Below are 17854 nucleotides of genomic sequence, written 5' to 3'. Positions count from 1 at the left end.
ATGCAACCTTTCTCAAAGTCAGAAATTTGGGTGTACGGAGTTCAAACTCATACTATGCCACAAACAATCTGAGGACAAAGAAAGACCCTCTTACATAACACACTTAACTTATAAGCTAAAAGAGTGTAGTGCCCTGTGTGTCGCAGAGTGCTAAGGCAGCAGAAATGCAGTCCTAAGTTCTCGCTCACGACCTGAAGGTTGCGGGTTCAATCACCGCGTGATTCAGGTAGCCAGCTCAAGGTTGACTCTGCTTTCCATTTTTTTGAGGTCGATAAAATAAGTACCCAGCTTGGTGGGGGGTAATAAATAAATTACTCGAAAGCACCGCGGAATAAGTTGGCGCTATACAAATAAGATTCATTTAAATTTTATTTATTTTGCATACCAAAGGCGCCCATCATTTCCATACTTCATCCAATTTTTTAATTATTCAATAGTCTTCATATAGAGAGACTTTGATCCAGGTTTCATAAATCTTTTGCAAGTCTAGGTGTTAACACTTTCCATTAGTGTGTGTACATTTTATACTTAAAGACACTTTTATATTTAAGTCGGAATGCAGGTACATCTATGGCACTTATGCAAATGATTAGATCAACGGTCTTGTCACCCGAGGCCCTAAAAGTGGTTCTACCTTTGGCCTATAAAAAGGCTCAGAGGTTACTTATATAGAGCTTGTTGACCACTAGACATGCTTCTATAGCAAAATCAAAGCGATTTCACTCAAAGATTGTGAGTTGGTGGGGGCATTACTGGAATGCGAGAAACTGCATGGTCGCATCAATGAACTGCATGCCACCTGGACCGTTCTGACCATACAGTTAGGAAGTGTTGGGACAGGTGGATGCATGAGGGCAGACAGACACACACACTGTGACTGGGTGCAGGACACCATCAACAGGCCACCAGTAGAGAAGATCTGATAAGCACCAAATGTTTAGTTGTTCTCTAGAAACAGGTGGCATCATCATTAAAGGCCGCTGAGTCAGACAGATCCATTTCCAGGCGCTTGGCTGGAGAGCATTTGGTCTCTTGGAGCCCATTTTAAGTGTACAGCTTTTGACACCCACCATTCCTTCCATTTGCAGTGGTGTGAAGAGGAACCAGGTTGTTTCCAGCAACGAATTCAGGTTTAGTTTGGCCAGTGGGGATAGCTGCATTAATGTCTAGAGACTTAGGGGTGAGCACCTCACCTCAATCCTGCCTTTGCTGTGGAATAACGCACTGGCCGGAATGATAGTGTGATGGTCTGGGGGGCCATTGCGCATGACAGTCAGTCAACTCTTATAGTGGTGTGAGGTCCAATGACAGGCCCAGTTATAGGTTTAGGACATCCTGCAGCCACATCTCTTGCCTCTCATGGCGGCTTCCTAGAGGCATTTTCCAGTAGGATAATGCTTGGCCGCACACACAAAAGGGGTCACATGAATGCCTCCACAATATTGTCACACTTCCATGGCATTTATAATTGCATTTTTATGTGGGCTTTCACAAACCCATGCACTGCTGTAAAATGTCAAACTATCCCATATCTGGTCAAGACTAATAACCCAATTCAAGTACTGCAATGAAGACTGCAGACGTAATTTTATGACCAGTAACTAAATGCCCTTTTACACAACCCATCAGTCTGTTAAGTGACAGCATGAGCGTTGACGTCACTGCTAAGGTAGCAGCGCTCATGCAGAGCTTTCAAACTGAAAGTCCTGCTGCCGGCTCGTTGACTTCTCGGCCGCTTCTCGAGAACTTGTGAACAAATTTCCATGGAGTTTCCTTCCACAAATGGTACGTTGGCAAACAACTAACGAACAATAAGCGTTCTGTGTGAAAGTATTCAAATGATGTCGTCCGTATGCTACAGTGACTTTTCTGAGCGACTATCTGAGCAACAGTTCCTCGCTGTGAACGTACCCTAAAGCGAGGGCAACAACACCATTTTTGTAGCCTATATATTACTCCAACGGACTTGGTTTAAAGGTAGTCTATGACTTGTTTTCCCATAGGTAAACACTAAGGATGAATTGTGATAATGCCACAGTATCAACCACAGCTCTTCTTTTATCCAAGGTCCAATGCCCACGTTGCTTAACTCCGCCATAAATTGCATTTTCCCTATGATCTGATGTAGAACTAAGGACTTATCTCCAACTTTAGGTCTTACCCGCTGACAGAGATATACCAACTGCTACGTTTTCCATGCAGTTAAATGGCAGTGCCTGTCAGTTGTTCCTTCTTGCCATGTCCTCAATAGAAATACTGACAGATCACAGAAGCTCCCTTTTGTAAACCAATTCATGCTTCTTATTTGTTAGGTTAAAGGTTAAATTGCTGACCTCTGCCCTCCTGCTTAGCAGTCTTTCCCTTTTTCTGTATAGCTTTATTTTTCTTCTGTATTTACATGGATTAGTCCCCTTTCACGCTAAGAAGGAATTCGTTCACAGCCAATGCCTTAGTTCTGGTAGCACAAAAAGCAGCCACAATTATTCAGTGGTAGACAATGACCGTATTGTGGCTTTACAAAACCGTCACCAGACTCTGGCAAGTCTTGTCCTTGCTTCAAAAAACAATGGGGCAAGAAAAAAAAAAAATCTTATCAAGCATTGAACATAAAGCAAACAAAGCAAGCCTACTGTGAACTTGATGAGGATGTCAGGCATGGAAAGAAGAAAGGGAGAAGATAAATCAACACGAAAGAGGAGTTCCCTTATGAAGATGCAAGGAGGAATTGTAGCCTATGTATTCTTTCTTCATGACACTTCCAACGCATCTCAGAGTAGAACATGGACTATTCCATGCGGTCCACTGATCGCCTCTTAAGATGTTCTCAGTGACACTTTGCTTCAGAATTTCTTAGACCAAAGGACCATTTTACAAAGTTGATTGTACACATCAATTCATGGGCAAAGATTTTACCTTAAGCAGCCATACATATGAACGTTCAACACAAGTGGAATCTATTGTATATGAAATCCCTTCTAATCCAAGAATTTTTTTCCAAATTGTAAAAAATTTCCTCTGCAGACTAAGTTTCCCACCAAAAACTTTGTCAACGTCTGGATTTCAATGACCATTTGGGGGTGTTGTGTGTTAAACGAGGAGAGATCCCTCATGTGAGACCTCCATCAGCTAGCTGGACAAAAGTTCAGCTACAAAGAGTTCCTCTTTTTCTGGACGACTTGGAATATCCACACACAATGGAGACAATCCATTGATTTAAATTAACCACTATGGATTGTCCTAAGTGGATAATCCCTTTAAATATTGTTGTAATTTGCCCGCTCAACACTAGTAATATTGAACCCATATACTAAACGTTGAGCCAATCAACATCTTAGTGGATAACATTCAATGATTAATTCCAGCATAATGATAGTTTTGCACCACTCCTGTAATTGTGTATCGAATAAAAAAACCTTTCAGTTCATAGTCAACTTTTTCTTGATAGCTCATCATGGAATATGCCATCATTAAATCCATCAAAAGAAAAATGAGTCATTTCCAATGATTCACTCAACGTAGACCCTCATTCTGAACAACATTTACTAATTCAAGCTCGTACATGCATATTTCCAAAAAAAACCCCAAAAAACTATTTTATTAATGGTGTGACTCATGATTGCATGTTCTGCATTTACTGTATAGTATTAAAAAAAAAACCCACTTAGATACATACTTTTTCGTTTCGATTATTGAATTTAAAAAAGGTATGTATAGTGGCCTAGTCAGACTCAATTTAGGGAGATGCTGTGGAAAATCTGCAGTGCAAAGGTTTACTATCAAAGTGAATGGGATTAAGGCCCCCTGTCCACGGGCGTTGCGGTATCCTGCGGCGGAGCTCTGTCGCCAGAGCCGCCGCCCAGGAGCAGGAGCTGCTGACGGTTCTCCACAAGTCAGCCTAATCGGGAGAATCGGGGCAATTCGCAGCGTACTGCGAATTGCCGGCCGCGAGCGGAGAATCGCAATGATCGCAGTGGACAGGGGCCCGGCGCTTTCCATAGCAGTGCTATGGAAAGCTTCAGCGATTTTGCAATGTGTGAACACACCCATTATCTATCAATATGTTGAAAGTACTTGTGTTCCATAGAAAAATGCCTGGCAATCTCTTTTACACAGCTCTTTCCATAGCCTTACAGAGAGATCAGCAAAGTCTCACAAGTCCGGCAAACTCTTAAGATCTCTACAACACCTCTATCAGGCAATAGCCATATACCTCACTAGCATGGGAACAGTTGAGAGCATAACTCTTCCCTTTGTGCTACTTCTGGATCTCCACACTCCGTGTCACACTGGGTAGGAGAATGCGATTGTAAGGACACAGTCTAGACCAGACTAAAGCTTCTGCATGGAGTTTGTACATTTTCCCAACACTTGCATGGATTTGTTGTTTTGTTTTTTTTAAATCAAGACTTTTTGCAACTTTGTAACTCAAACTTTACTTGTTGCATTTGAATAATAAAACTGATTACAAGAATGCATATGGCATTTTGTTTAAATCTTTACAATGTACACCATTACATAATATAGAGTAATTACAGGGGTTGTCCGGTTGCCAGACATTTCCGATATGGGTCCAGCTGTCCTAAAATAAAAAGGAGTTGTACTTACCATCCCAACATCCCGTGATCCAGTGCTGCAGCCCTGTCGTGGCATCGGCATTTGTAGTGAAAGAGGACATCAACGGCTCTCACCAAACCGCTGCAGCATTATCTTTCTGAAGTCCTGGCATCAGCGCTCACATCCTGGGCACCATGATGCCAAAAGTTCGGAACGATGCTGAAGCGGTCAGTTGACATCCGGTGAAGTCGTTCTTCTCAACAAATGCAGGATGACGTTGGGGCTGCAGCGCTGGATCCCAGGGAATGATGATGATAGGCAAGTACAACTCATTTTGTTATTTTAACACAGCTAGACCCATAGAGGAAATCTTATCTGGTAACCGGACAATCCCATTAATAACTGCTAGTTTATCACAACTCTCTTCTATGAATTGTTCATTTCTGTTGTAAACAGAGGGGGGGGGGGGGGGACTTAGCCAATGATCTCATTCTATTGTAATCACAAAGTTAAAAAAAAAAACTGCTTCAAATATCCGCTATTGGCTACTGAAGAACATCAACTTTTAACAAAACCGAATCTCGTGATACAACCCCCCCGCCAAATGTAATAATTGTGAAAAAGCCATACAAAAGAATTAAGCTGCGGCCGATGATTGTGATCTTCACAGACTTCAGAAAAGGCATGCACACAAACCAACTCCTAGAGTAAAGACGGAAGTACTTCAACGGCTCCCAGACTCCTGTAGGAACAAAATTATGGGAAGCGCGAGTCTTTCAAATGCTAATGGGGTTCCTTGCCCTCAAACAATGATGAACTACTCTGGAGTTAATAGATTTCTGTGGAAGAGATTCATCTCTTATTTTAACAAAGCAGGATGTTTTGGAGGGAAGGGAGAAAACGTGTGGTAGAGTTTGTGAAAGAACCTTTTACGAGCTTTGTCTTGACACATAAGCTGCATTTCCCTTTCTAATCCTAAACACTGCATGAATGGAAGGGTTGTAATAACTCCTTCGTGGCCAGTTTGACTTGGGCCTTAATGCAGTAATTCCATCAATTTCCAATTGTCTCGTCAATCCTACTTCATTAATAGAAAGTATCATCGTGAGGCGGGGGACTGCTCCGATACCAGCAAGTAGTCATCTCGTCCTGTCTATGACACTAAATACCAATTATATAACCGCAACTCACTAGGATGGAAAGGTGAAAGCACTCAGGAAATAAGACAATGAGAATGGCCAACAGAACTTGGACGGCCCTTATAGATAGAATATATCTTATGTGCTGTAGGATAGAAATAAATAGATCTAGCTGCCATTAGGATTAGTTTTTAGAACTATTCCCACAGTATGGTCAACTGAATATCCCACATAGCCTTTAACACAAAGCCGTTTTATATGCATGTGGTGGTTTCAGGGCCTTATTTTTTCTTCTTGGACAGTCAAAATTATTTTTGCTGCGTTTTTTCCACAACATATAGGACTATTCTTTAATACCTTTTTTTCACAGAATTTTTCCCTGTAATGTGTACAAACAGTAAGAGAAGAAAAAAAAAAAGGATACTTTAAAAAAAAGTTCTTTATTTTAAAAATTACTACATTTACGCTAAAATAAAGTGCAGGAATTGGTTCACCATTTGGTTTTGAAAGTTTTGATACTCTGTGTAGTCTTGGATTGCAGGGCGGATATGGCAATGGTTTAGGTTGACGTACGTATTTTTTTTCCAATTATTTTCTTTTACATTTTTTTTCTTCTTTTTTCAATATACTTGCATTTTATTCTGTAAATTTTTTTCTTAAACATCTATGTCCACTATGATGTCATATAGGACCTCTGGGGAAAATTCACACAGTCTTTATTTCACAGTTTTCCGTCCACAGGAGCCCGAGTTACAGGGGAAAGCATCCCCCTGTAGTGAGAGTGATCACTGCGAGAGCGGGGATGGGGTCTGCCAAGACTATGCAGCTCTGACGTGCCAGGGGGTCTCATAGAAAATGTCACTGACCATCACCATCACCAGCAGTTAAAAACCACTTCTGTCTCGTCCTTCAGGTCCTTGACTACCTCCGACAGCCAAGCACCGGACATGCCCCTTTTATGTTGCAGGAGCTTTAAACTTGCAAAGTATTTTTACTATGATGGGGGATTAAAGCCAAGGACCAAAAGTTTGTATATTTATAGACCTTGGTTCTTAACCATGATTCATGGGTACATGGAATTCTAGTTGGGACTTTGATTATCATCATTCTTCCAGTTACAGGAATCGGTGTGAAGTCAGTCTTTTATGTCCTGTACCCAGGCTGTAAACAGAGCGTCGGCAGGGTGATCAGTAGCTGAACTAACAATCGTTCGATCACTTGCACAATATACTGCCATACTTCAGAATTACAGTATGTTTTACTTTTAACGTCATCCTATTAAGCCCTGCTATTGGGGTCTCCTATTCCCTCTATAAAAAAAGGGGACACATTCACCGTACATTTATGGTAGATGTTCTCAAGGGGTTAAGGATGACAAATAGTTGTTGGAGACCTACCAGTGGCAGCAGCAACCCGCACCTTATATAAGCTACTGTTTTTATATGCTAAAAAGGTGATTTTGTTGAATTGGAAGCACCCTGGTAGGCCGACCAGAAACGCATGGATCCAGGTGGTGAACTCTGTGCTTCCAATGTATATACTGACTTATATGGCCAGGGGATATCCCGAGAAGTTTGACAAAATTTGGGGGGGGGGGGGGGTGAACTTTCCTGCAACGGCAGCAGAGATGCCTGTCTAGTTGCTAGGAATTATATGGTGAGGTATACCCGCTTGAACCGATCTACTGTTTAGGCTAAGAGTCGCGCAGGTTTGTTTAACGGGGGGAGGGTTAAAGTTTTGGGGAGGGGGGGGGTGGTCACAAATTTTTTTGTCCTTTTTGTTTGTTTTGTCTTGGTTTTTTTTCTCTCTTTCTTTTTTCCTGGTGTTTTGGGGCTCTGAGGCTAGGAGCCCTCCCTTGTTTGGGTTTGCTCCATTATGGGTAGTTGATAAATAAAATGTGAAAATGAACAGCCAAGTATTATGTTTTATGAGAAATGCACACGAATATGCGAGACACTTAGGGTTTTCACTTTTGTCTTTTTCTCTCGGTTCTCATGTACTGTGATGTATCAGCAGGTGTGCATTCTTTTTGATGTCTGCTGTTTCTGTATGTGTGTCTATTTTGGCTAAATAAAATGTTGACAAATAGGTTTTTGCAAATAAAAAAAAACCCTAACCTCAGAAAAACCCCTTCAAGGGCAAGTACGCATGTGGCGGAATTTGCTATGGGTCTGCACCAAAATCAACAGCATATTTTGTGCTGCCTATCCTAGAACGGATGTGCACCAAAATCTGCACCATTTGGCCCGGATTTTGACATGTTTTCGCCACTGATTTGCAGCTGATTTCAACCATTCAACTGAAGTGATGAAGTCTGCTGTGGATCCGCAGCAAAATCCACACCAACGGTGCTAGTTTTACAAATATTTTGTTGCAGACCTTAAGCCATAGAAAGTTTCTGCCAATTCCATCATGTGTGAATGTAGCCTATATAAAAAAAAAAAAATTAGATAGAGATATATATATATATATATATATATATATATATATATCTCTATCTATCTATCTATCTATCTATCTATCTATCTATCTATCTATCTCTACCCTCACTGAGTGATAAAATGTTTGACTGTTGGGCAGCCAAGTTACCTTGGCGTTGTTAGCACAAATGCACTCTTAGATATACTGTGGGTGCAATATTAGGTGTAGTTGGTACGAGCTTGGTGAAGCCCATGAATAATACACAGTACAGTGTGTAAAACCAAAGGGCATCTGATTAAATAATAGTGAGAAAAAAAAGTTTATATTGTAACAAAATAAGCTACGACATTCAGATACATTATAACAGATCATGTGCCGATAGGTCATTCACATGGGGTAATCAAAAGAGAGGGAAATTAGCAGACATGCTCAGTAGGGTCTTAATACATGACAAAGTTAAAAACAGCTACATCATTCTTTTGGTTAAAACTGGTTTTCCTTTAAAGTGTAAAGAATGATCACATTCTGTTGATTTGTCTCTCTGCAAGTTTCATGTGCTTGATAAGAAAGAATACATCGCACTCATTGTGAATGGGAAATGTTTGCTCACAACAGCAGATTTAGACTGAAATACAAAACTAAATAATACAAGATATAATTTGCCCCACGATGTCCTATATTGTGCAAAGTGAAAAAGACGGTGGTTTAAGCAGTGCTGAATTGAGTTGCCAATCAGCGCTTCATATAGGCTGTAAGGTGTGTCATTTTATTCACCTTCCGCTCAAAAACATCTCTTGGATATGATATGAGGGGGGCAAACTGCCTGATCAGAGTTGATATTATTCAATTGTGTTGGGGCACACCCTTTGACAGAGGGAATAGCAACACTCTGCTATTACCCTAGGAGCTTATGAATAAATTGACAACTTAAGGAATGGCACAGAAAGATGCTTCAGAATGGTTATTTCACGAAAAATCCAAGTATTTAATAAAATTAGACATTTCAGGAGAGCCGCCAGGTCCTCTTTAGACAGATACATGACTGGAAAAGTATCCACTTTGGACAACATAGTTAAAATGAAGGAAAAGACTGGAAGAGAAACAGAAAAAGGTAGAAGATGGAAGGATAAAATCATCTTAGAGGGATAAATAAGTGATCTGAGTATATGAAAGGTTATCGACCATCATGCTTCAAAAAGGAGAAAAAAAAAGGTTTTCTAAGAATGGAATATCTATAACAGCACGTTTGAGTCATTCAGCAAACACTGTATATTTTAGGACGAGTGTTCGAGATTAAAAGTAACGGCATTGTTGAAAACCTCACCATGCAACAGCCACAGGATCTTTCAGGAGGATAATGGCACAAGCATTGTTCAGAAGTGTGGAAGCAAGGTGAAGCTACACTACCTAAGGGCACTTTGTCTATTACAGCTGCTTAGCAGAGCAGGGAGGCTTCTCCTGGCCGATTCTCCCCAAGGTACTCCATTAAACCCAGAGGGCCACATCCAGTCTGCATAACATCATTAATTGTGTCTCTCAAGAGCCTACACACTTCAAGATCTAAAACACAGGATGCTCAGACCTTACCTGCCTGCAGAAAACCGCAGCCCGTCTTGGAAGGAGCCGGTCTTCAGTAACTAACTTACATGGAGTTTTACCTTTGTCAGTTCGCAAAGTGGCTGTGTAGGCTATGAAAGAACGTGGCTGTTAAAGGGTTACATCACATATTCTTCTGGGACTTGGACATTAATAGTAACTTCAAGCTCCATGAAAGGTTCTCCACGGGGTGCACATACTTCCAATGTCTTCCCACATTTAGGCGATTTTCCGCCAATTTCACTTACAACAGCATTATAACTAAATATTCATAATCTTAGCAACCAAGAAGTTAATTCCGACAAAACACATTATGCTACAGAAATATAAGGCAAGTACCTTGTTGAGCTTTCTCTCCGGGACGACTCACTTCCACATAAACTTCAAATGTGTTCTCCGGGTTTTGCCTGAAAGATAATGAAATGTGATTTTAAGAGACCCGATTTTATCAACTACAGATAAAGCAGACAAATATTTCAAATGGTGTCTATACTGATATCTCATTCTTAGGGCAATATTCATGGGCACGGCAATGTAACGAAGCCGGTCATGGACACTACCCTCCTGACGGCTACTACTAGTGGAAACAAACATCGGAGGTGTTCGATTTAAAACACCCACACACACTTTTTGTTCCCCCAAAAGATAAGCAACGCCACATTGGAAGCCACTTACCACCATCTCCATATACCAAAAAAGTTTGCAAGTATGGGGAGTTGAGAAGAAACAACATTCAGATAGAAGCTTGTATATGTACAATACTATGCAAAAGTTTTAGGCCTCCTGCACACGGGCGGGACAGACCCACATGTGGGGTTCCTGCAGCGGAGTTCGTCCCGGTGCCCAGCCGGTGACCCCTGCGTACCTGTCCGGCAGCACTGCACAGTATTGCAGATGTGCCGTCCGACACTCTGTCGCTCATTTGCAGTAGCCGGCGGAGCTCTGGAGTGACGCAGATCCCGCGATACTTTCACAGTTCTCACTGCGAAAGTGACGCAGGATGGCTGGCTGCCATTGACTTTAATGGAAGCCAGCCATGCGTAACCCACACAAAATCGCAGCATGCTGCGATTTATTCTCCAAGAACGGAAAATCGCAATCGGTTTCTACTCGTGAAGATGAAATGGTGTTTTGTCATTGAATGTTGTCAATGAACCAAAATGCAAAGTGAATAAACAAAAGAGAAATGTAAATCAAATCAATATTTGGTACATTTGCACACGGTTTTCAAAGGAACTCAGCAGGGAGGTTGTTCCAAACATGTTGGGGAACTAACTGTAGATCTTCTGTGGATGTCAGCTTGCTCAAATCCTTCTGTCTCTTCATGTAATCCCAGACAGACTCGATAATGATGATATCAGGGGACCATACCCATCACTTCCAGGACTCCTTGTTCTTCTTTACTTCTTAGATCGTTCTTGATGACATTGGCTATATGTTTGGGGTTGTTGTCCTGGTGCAGAATAAATTTGGAGCCAATCACATGCCTGCCTGATGTTATTACATGATGGATGAGTTTACATCTGAATTTCTCAGTGTTGAAAACACCATTAATCCTGATGAAATCTTCAATTCCATTGGCGAAATACAGTTCTAAAAACTTGTAAGGAACCTCCACCACATGTCACTGCTGCTTGCAGACACTCATTATTGTACTGCTCTCCCACCATGCTTCACTGCTACTTGCAGACACTCATTGTACCTCTCCCCCATGCTTCACTGCTGCTTGCAGACACTCATTGTACCGCTCTCCCTCATGCTTCCCTGCTGCTTGCAGACACTCATTATTGTACTGCTTTCCACCATGCTTCATTGCTGCCTGCAGACACTCATTATTGTACCGCTCTTCACAATGCTTCACTGCTGCCTGCAGACACTCATTATTGTACCGCTCTTCCCCATGCTTCACTGCTGCCTGCAGACACTCATTATTGTACCGCTCTTCACCATGCTTCACTGCTGCCTGCAGACACTCATTATTGTACCGCTCTTCACCATGCTTCACTGCTGCCTGCAGACACTCATTATTGTACCACTCTTCACCATGCTTCACTGCTGCCTGCAGACACTCATTATTGTACCACTCTTCACCATGCTTCACTGCTGCCTGCAGACACTCATTATTGTACCGCTCTTCACGATGCTTCACTGCTGCCTGCAGACACTCATTATTGTACCACTCTTCACCATGCTTCACTGCTGCCTGCAGACACTCATTATTGTACCACTCTTCACCATGCTTCACTGCTGCCTGCAGACACTCATTATTGTACCGCTCTTCACGATGCTTCACTGCTGCCTGCAGACACTCATTATTGTACCACTCTTCACCATGCTTCACTGCTGCCTGCAGACACTCATTATTGTACCACTCTTCACCATGCTTCACTGCTGCCTGCAGACACTCATTATTGTACCACTCTTCACCATGCTTCACTGCTGCCTGCAGACACTCATTATTGTACCACTCTTCACCATGCTTCACTGCTGCCTGCAGACACTCATTATTGTACCGCTCTTCACGATGCTTCACTGCTGCCTGCAGACACTCATTATTGTACCGCTCTTCACGATGCTTCACTGCTGCCTGCAGACACTCATTATTGTACCACTCTTCACCATGCTTCACTGCTGCCTGCAGACACTCATTATTGTACCACTCTTCACCATGCTTCACTGCTGCCTGCAGACACTCATTATTGTACCACTCTTCACCATGCTTCACTGCTGCCTGCAGACACTCATTATTGTACCGCTCTTCACGATGCTTCACTGCTGCCTGCAGACACTCATTATTGTACCGCTCTTCACGATGCTTCACTGCTGCCTGCAGACACTCATTATTGTACCACTCTTCACCATGCTTCACTGCTGCCTGCAGACACTCATTATTGTACCACTCTTCACCATGCTTCACTGCTGCCTGCAGACACTCATTATTGTACCACTCTTCACCATGCTTCACTGCTGCCTGCAGACACTCATTATTGTACCACTCTTCACCATGCTTCACTGCTGCCTGCAGACACTCATTATTGTACCGCTCTTCACGATGCTTCACTGCTGCCTGCAGACACTCATTATTGTACCGCTCTTCACGATGCTTCACTGCTGCCTGCAGACACTCATTATTGTACCACTCTTCACCATGCTTCACTGCTGCCTGCAGACACTCATTGTACCGCTCTCCAGACCTAAAGTGCACAAGCTGCCTTTTATTACAGCCAAATATTAAAAATTTTGAAATATCAGTCCAGAGCACCCGCTGCCATCTTTCTACACCCCAGTTCCTACGTTTTTGTGTATAGTTGAGTGGCTTGCTTTTTTTACTGCAATTTTTCCATGAAGACCACTTCTGGAGAGACTTCTCTGAACAGTAGTTGGGTGTACCCAGGTCACACTGGCTTCTGGCAGTTTTGAGCTGATGGCACTGCTGGACATTTTCCGATTTAGAAGAAAAGCAAGATGCGTCTTTCATCTGCTGCACTAAGTTTCCTAGGCTGACCACTGTGTCTACAGTCCTCAACAATGTCCACTTCTTTGTGCTTCTTCAAAAGAGCTTGCACAGCGCATTCTGAAGTCCCAGTCTGCTTTGAAATCTTTGCTGGGGAGAGACCTTGCTTACTATCTTGCTGCTGTGCTCAGTCCTGCCATGGTGTATGACCTCTGACATGAAATGGTCTTCAACAACACAACCTTGGTAGCAGAATTTGGTTGTTCCTCATGCAGCGTAAAGCCTTTTAAATAGCCATTTCTGTTACAGTTATTGACTGTTTCAACGTACATATAAAAATGCTGATCATTATCACCTGTTCGGTATAATTGGTTAATCATACACCTGAGTATAATCCTACAAAATCCCCTTGTGTAAGGGCTCATTCGTAGGACGGTATCCGTAAAACGCTGCGTTTTACTAGTTTGTGTGAGCCGGCAGAGACCGTGTATGGTAGCAAGTGCACTGTATCTCAAGCAAGTGCAGTGCGCAGTTGACAGTTTTTTGTTTTTTTTAATTCCTCGCTCTTTTTCATAGCGGGGTTGTGCATGAATCGCCGCCCATACGCAATGTATTGAGTACGGACAGCGTTGCATACACCGCCCATATAAAGGTATAGGGCTCACTCTATTTCTCGTGTGCATCAACATGCAGTGTATACACGCTAATGTGAATGGATCAATGAAAGTCTATTTACTTTCATTGACTCCATCCACTGCGCGTCACGCGCCAGTAATACGTGTCGAAATCATGGTCGTGTGAATGAGCCCTTAGTGTATTTAGAAGAATTGATGCTGTTTTGAAGATAAAGGGTGATCACAGCAGATATTGATTTGATTTCTCTTTTGTTCATTCAAATAGCATTTTGTTAATTGACAAAAACAAACTATTAACACTTTTATTTTTTAAAGTATTCTTACCTTGCAGCATCTTTTCCACAGTACTGTATATGGCCAGAAAACCTTTTATTACTACTATTTTAGAGCTCAATAGCTGATCACTAGAGATGAGCGAGCACGCTCGGTTAAGGCCGCTACTCTATGGAATAGGAGTCTTATCAAGTAACACTGTCCTCGCCCGAGCAGCATGTGGGGTGGGCGGCGGGGGGCAGTAGGAGGGAGCGAGGGGAGAGTGAGAGATCGATCTCTCTCCCTCTCCCTCCATGCTGCTCGTCCGAGTACACAGTTACTCGATAAGACTGCTACTCGATCGAGTAGCAGCCTTGAACGAGCGTGCTCGCTCATCTCTACTGATCACACTTTTTAACCCCAATTCATAAAAGTAAGATTCCCATCTTATTGTATCTGCTTACTGAAATGCTACAGTAGAAGCCGTAGAAAAGCCTCAATTTTGCATTAGTTACAAATTAGCAAAAGTGACTGCACTGCTCGGCCTCTGTTCACACCGCTGTCATGGCTTCCATTGTAGGCCGGTATGATAGGTTTGTTTTTAAACAATCGTTTCGACTTGTAATTAAGTCCAGCAGGTTTCATTGGGCGGGGGAGAGTTGAGGAGTTTTTGACAGCAAGAATAGCACTACAGACTACACAATTTTTGCAGCCAAAACCACCGAAATCCCAATAGAATTGAACTGAGCAGAAGTGTGAACAGAACCGAACCATGGAAGGTGAAAAAAAGTGCTGAAGAGTCAGCACAAAAAAAAAAAAAAAGTTGTCCACAACCGTCCGTGTCCTCTTTGTGGGCACATCAAGGGAAAATAAGGCAGTGCCCCTTTATGGGTAATACCATAATAGCAGCCTCAGAACGAGAGGCGAAAAAAGGCTTAAAAGTTTGTGTGAGAGTCACAACCAGCATTAAAAGCTAATTAGGTACACTTCAGAGTGCAGCCGCCTTCATTGGGGACTCAAGACTGAGTGGCACACTGGTATGAAGATTATCGCAAACAAAGCACTGGCTTGGCGCTACCATATAGAACGTAATCTTGGATTGCACTAGAGTAGACTTGAATAAACAAATTAAAATACAATATGTGTACTTGAAGAAGAGGTTATTTGCCTTGAAACGTGTTGAATTTTAGAATTGATTAATCTTTTTTCTCTCGTCCGATTAAAGTTCTTCTATTCTAAAGGGTTTTTTTTGCAATAATCTGCTTTCTGTAGATTGTGCTCACAACAGCTAACATTTAAAAACATAAATATATTAAAAAAAATAATACAAAATAACTGGTCACACACAGAAATAAAGCTGTGTGATGAGCAGCGAGTAGCTTGCAAAGTACTTAAAAAGGTAATTATTTTAGGTGGAGTGGGATTATCTTTTTGATATTAACCCTTTTCAATCCACTGTCTAACGTCTTCCTACATTCGGATTGAGGCTTGTAGAGCTCCAATGTCAAAAGATGTCCGACAGGGTATTCTTACCGTCTATTGCCAGCCACTCATACACTGGCTTTAGCCAGCAGATGGCACCATTGTATAACAGCAAAAAGAGAAAGCCTTTTAGGAAACCCTAAATACAAAATTGGATTGGAAAGAGTTAAAAGGTGTTGTCCAGCTTTTAAACTATTGATGGGCCATAATGAATATAGTAGATCAGCAGAGTTCGCTGGGCTGGTGCATGAAGCAGATTTCTACAGGAAGCGGAGAACTCTGTTCCCAATGCAGTGGCCATGCATGGTATTACAGATAACGTCCTCAGTCACTTCAATGCCTGCAATACCGAGCTCGGCCACTGCAGTGGGAACAGCGCTGTCCGCTTCCTGCAGAAATCTACTCAGTCGATGGGCACATTGGTCCAGAAAAAAAAATTAAAATTCAGGGTTGCGGAAGATGTATTCCTGCAGATCCACTATTAATGACCTGTCCTGAGGATAGGCCATCAATGGTATAAAACTGCACGACTCCTTTAACTGTAAAAATATATACTTGGCAAGTGTTACATTAAGAGCAGAAGTTGGAAGCAAAAGAGTACACTATCATTTTCTATAACAACATGGCATCTAGCCAACAGCCATTTCTGTGAAATCACACTCGACTCTGCCAACTGAGTAATTCCTAAAGGAGACACCCCTCTTTTGCCTGCTCTTCCCAGGGTGGGAATAACTGACCGTTTTAAGCAACCTGCATTGATTATAGGGAAAAACAATTAAGGAGTGATATTAAAAGGGTTTATACATTTACGATAACTTAGCACAAGTCTAGAAAATATACAGTAACGACTTGGTATTGATAGGTGATAGTTTTCAATGCATTGACACATACAGTGAAGGTGGTCGTTATTTTGCACTGCTTTGGTAAGTGATACATTACCTCTTGCAGGGTTTGTCTCATGCTCGAAACTCCTGTCCATATGCCCCATTAGAGAAAATGGACTTCATAGAGGGGGCTCACCTGCTTTACTCCCTCTATGTGCCAAGACAACATGGGCAGCCATTCATTTAAATGGCAGGTATGCAAGCCCTGGTGCAGCTTCCCCCAGAAATAACCACTGATTTCCAGGGTTGATTGTGCCAATCAGTTTGCCGCTTCACTGTTTTCTCTTTATTTCCGAAGGGGGGGGGGGGGGGTGTCTTTATGAGACAATAGCTTTAAATAACTAATTTTAGTCCATTGACTCATGCAAACATTTGTTTGGCTGTCATTTAAAAGGGTTTTCTCATTAAAAGAAAAAACATTTTTTACAATAGTAGCAGAGAATGTAATAAAATAAAATTACAAAAATGGCGATATGAATGTATACGCAACTAACCGCTGCAGCCAATCAGCTTCCATGTGCATGCCCCAAAACTAGTAGCAATACAGGGCTAAGGACTAGTATCCTAGCCCAAGTGATCTGTGTATGGGTCGTTACAGGGCCAGAATACAGCAATAAGGTCATGTGATTTGCCACCGTTTAGAAGAAAAAAGGATATAAGCAGAGCAATAAAAGAAAATGTGTGTCATTGGGGGAGAGGAAGTAGTTAAAAAAAAAATCATTTTGGACAAACCCCTTAGGGGTGCATTCACACGTTGCGGAAATGGAGTGGCTCTTCTGCAGCTGAAAAATTTACTATCAAAGTCAACGGGATTAAAGCAAATCCTGTTCATATAGAGGGCGGAGAAGAAAAAAAACGTTGCAGATTTTCTAATATAACTCTAACCTGCAGATTTGTTGCGTTTCACCAACGTGTGAACACAGTCTAAAGGGGTTTTCCGGTGTTAAGGTATCAATGATCTATCCTAAAGACAAGGTTATCAATATGAGATTGACTAGTAATTATTTGAAAATTATTGCACCGGGGCTTCTGGTGGCGCAATGCAACACACAGCTCTGTTACATGCACGCAACACACACACAGCTCTGATACATACATTTTTCATCCCGTACAACAGGGTTCACAACCAGCACAGCAGAGTTCTGCACACATTGATCACCCCTCTGGTCATGTGACCCTGGACTCCTTCCACAAAAGTGACAGCAGCTATGTGCTTACAGCACCTGTGATGATGTCACTGTCATGTGACCTGGGGCAAAGCATGTAATTCACGGCCGGACGGACAGGTGGTCGATAGTAGTTTGATGTGGGTTCAACCTCCACACCATACACAGCACTATTGGAGGCTGCTGATGCATGGGTCTGCTCACATAGCCCTCCAGCAGGAGTTAAGTTAGAGACGCCTGCAGGATGCAGGCGGCAAAGCAGCTTCAAAAG

General features: G+C 42.2%; 1 protein-coding gene across 4 annotated transcripts in view; it reads right to left on the bottom strand.

Annotated features, from left to right (window-relative positions):
- Positions 1–17854, bottom strand: part of DENND1A (DENN domain containing 1A) — a 674161-nt gene that overhangs the window by 634241 nt on the left and 22066 nt on the right. For all 4 annotated transcript variants that reach the window (XM_066580802.1, XM_066580803.1, XM_066580804.1 and 1 more), the window contains exon 2: positions 10050–10117. In XM_066580802.1, coding sequence (XP_066436899.1) covers positions 10050–10117 — 68 coding nt within the window. The remainder of the gene's footprint in view (positions 1–10049; positions 10118–17854) is intronic.

The sequence above is a fragment of the Eleutherodactylus coqui genome, chromosome 10 (assembly GCF_035609145.1).
Source record: "Eleutherodactylus coqui strain aEleCoq1 chromosome 10, aEleCoq1.hap1, whole genome shotgun sequence".
Classification (NCBI taxonomy): domain Eukaryota; kingdom Metazoa; phylum Chordata; class Amphibia; order Anura; family Eleutherodactylidae; genus Eleutherodactylus; species Eleutherodactylus coqui.
Note: the sequence above shows the minus strand (reverse complement) of the source record. Positions and strands in the feature narration are given on the sequence as shown.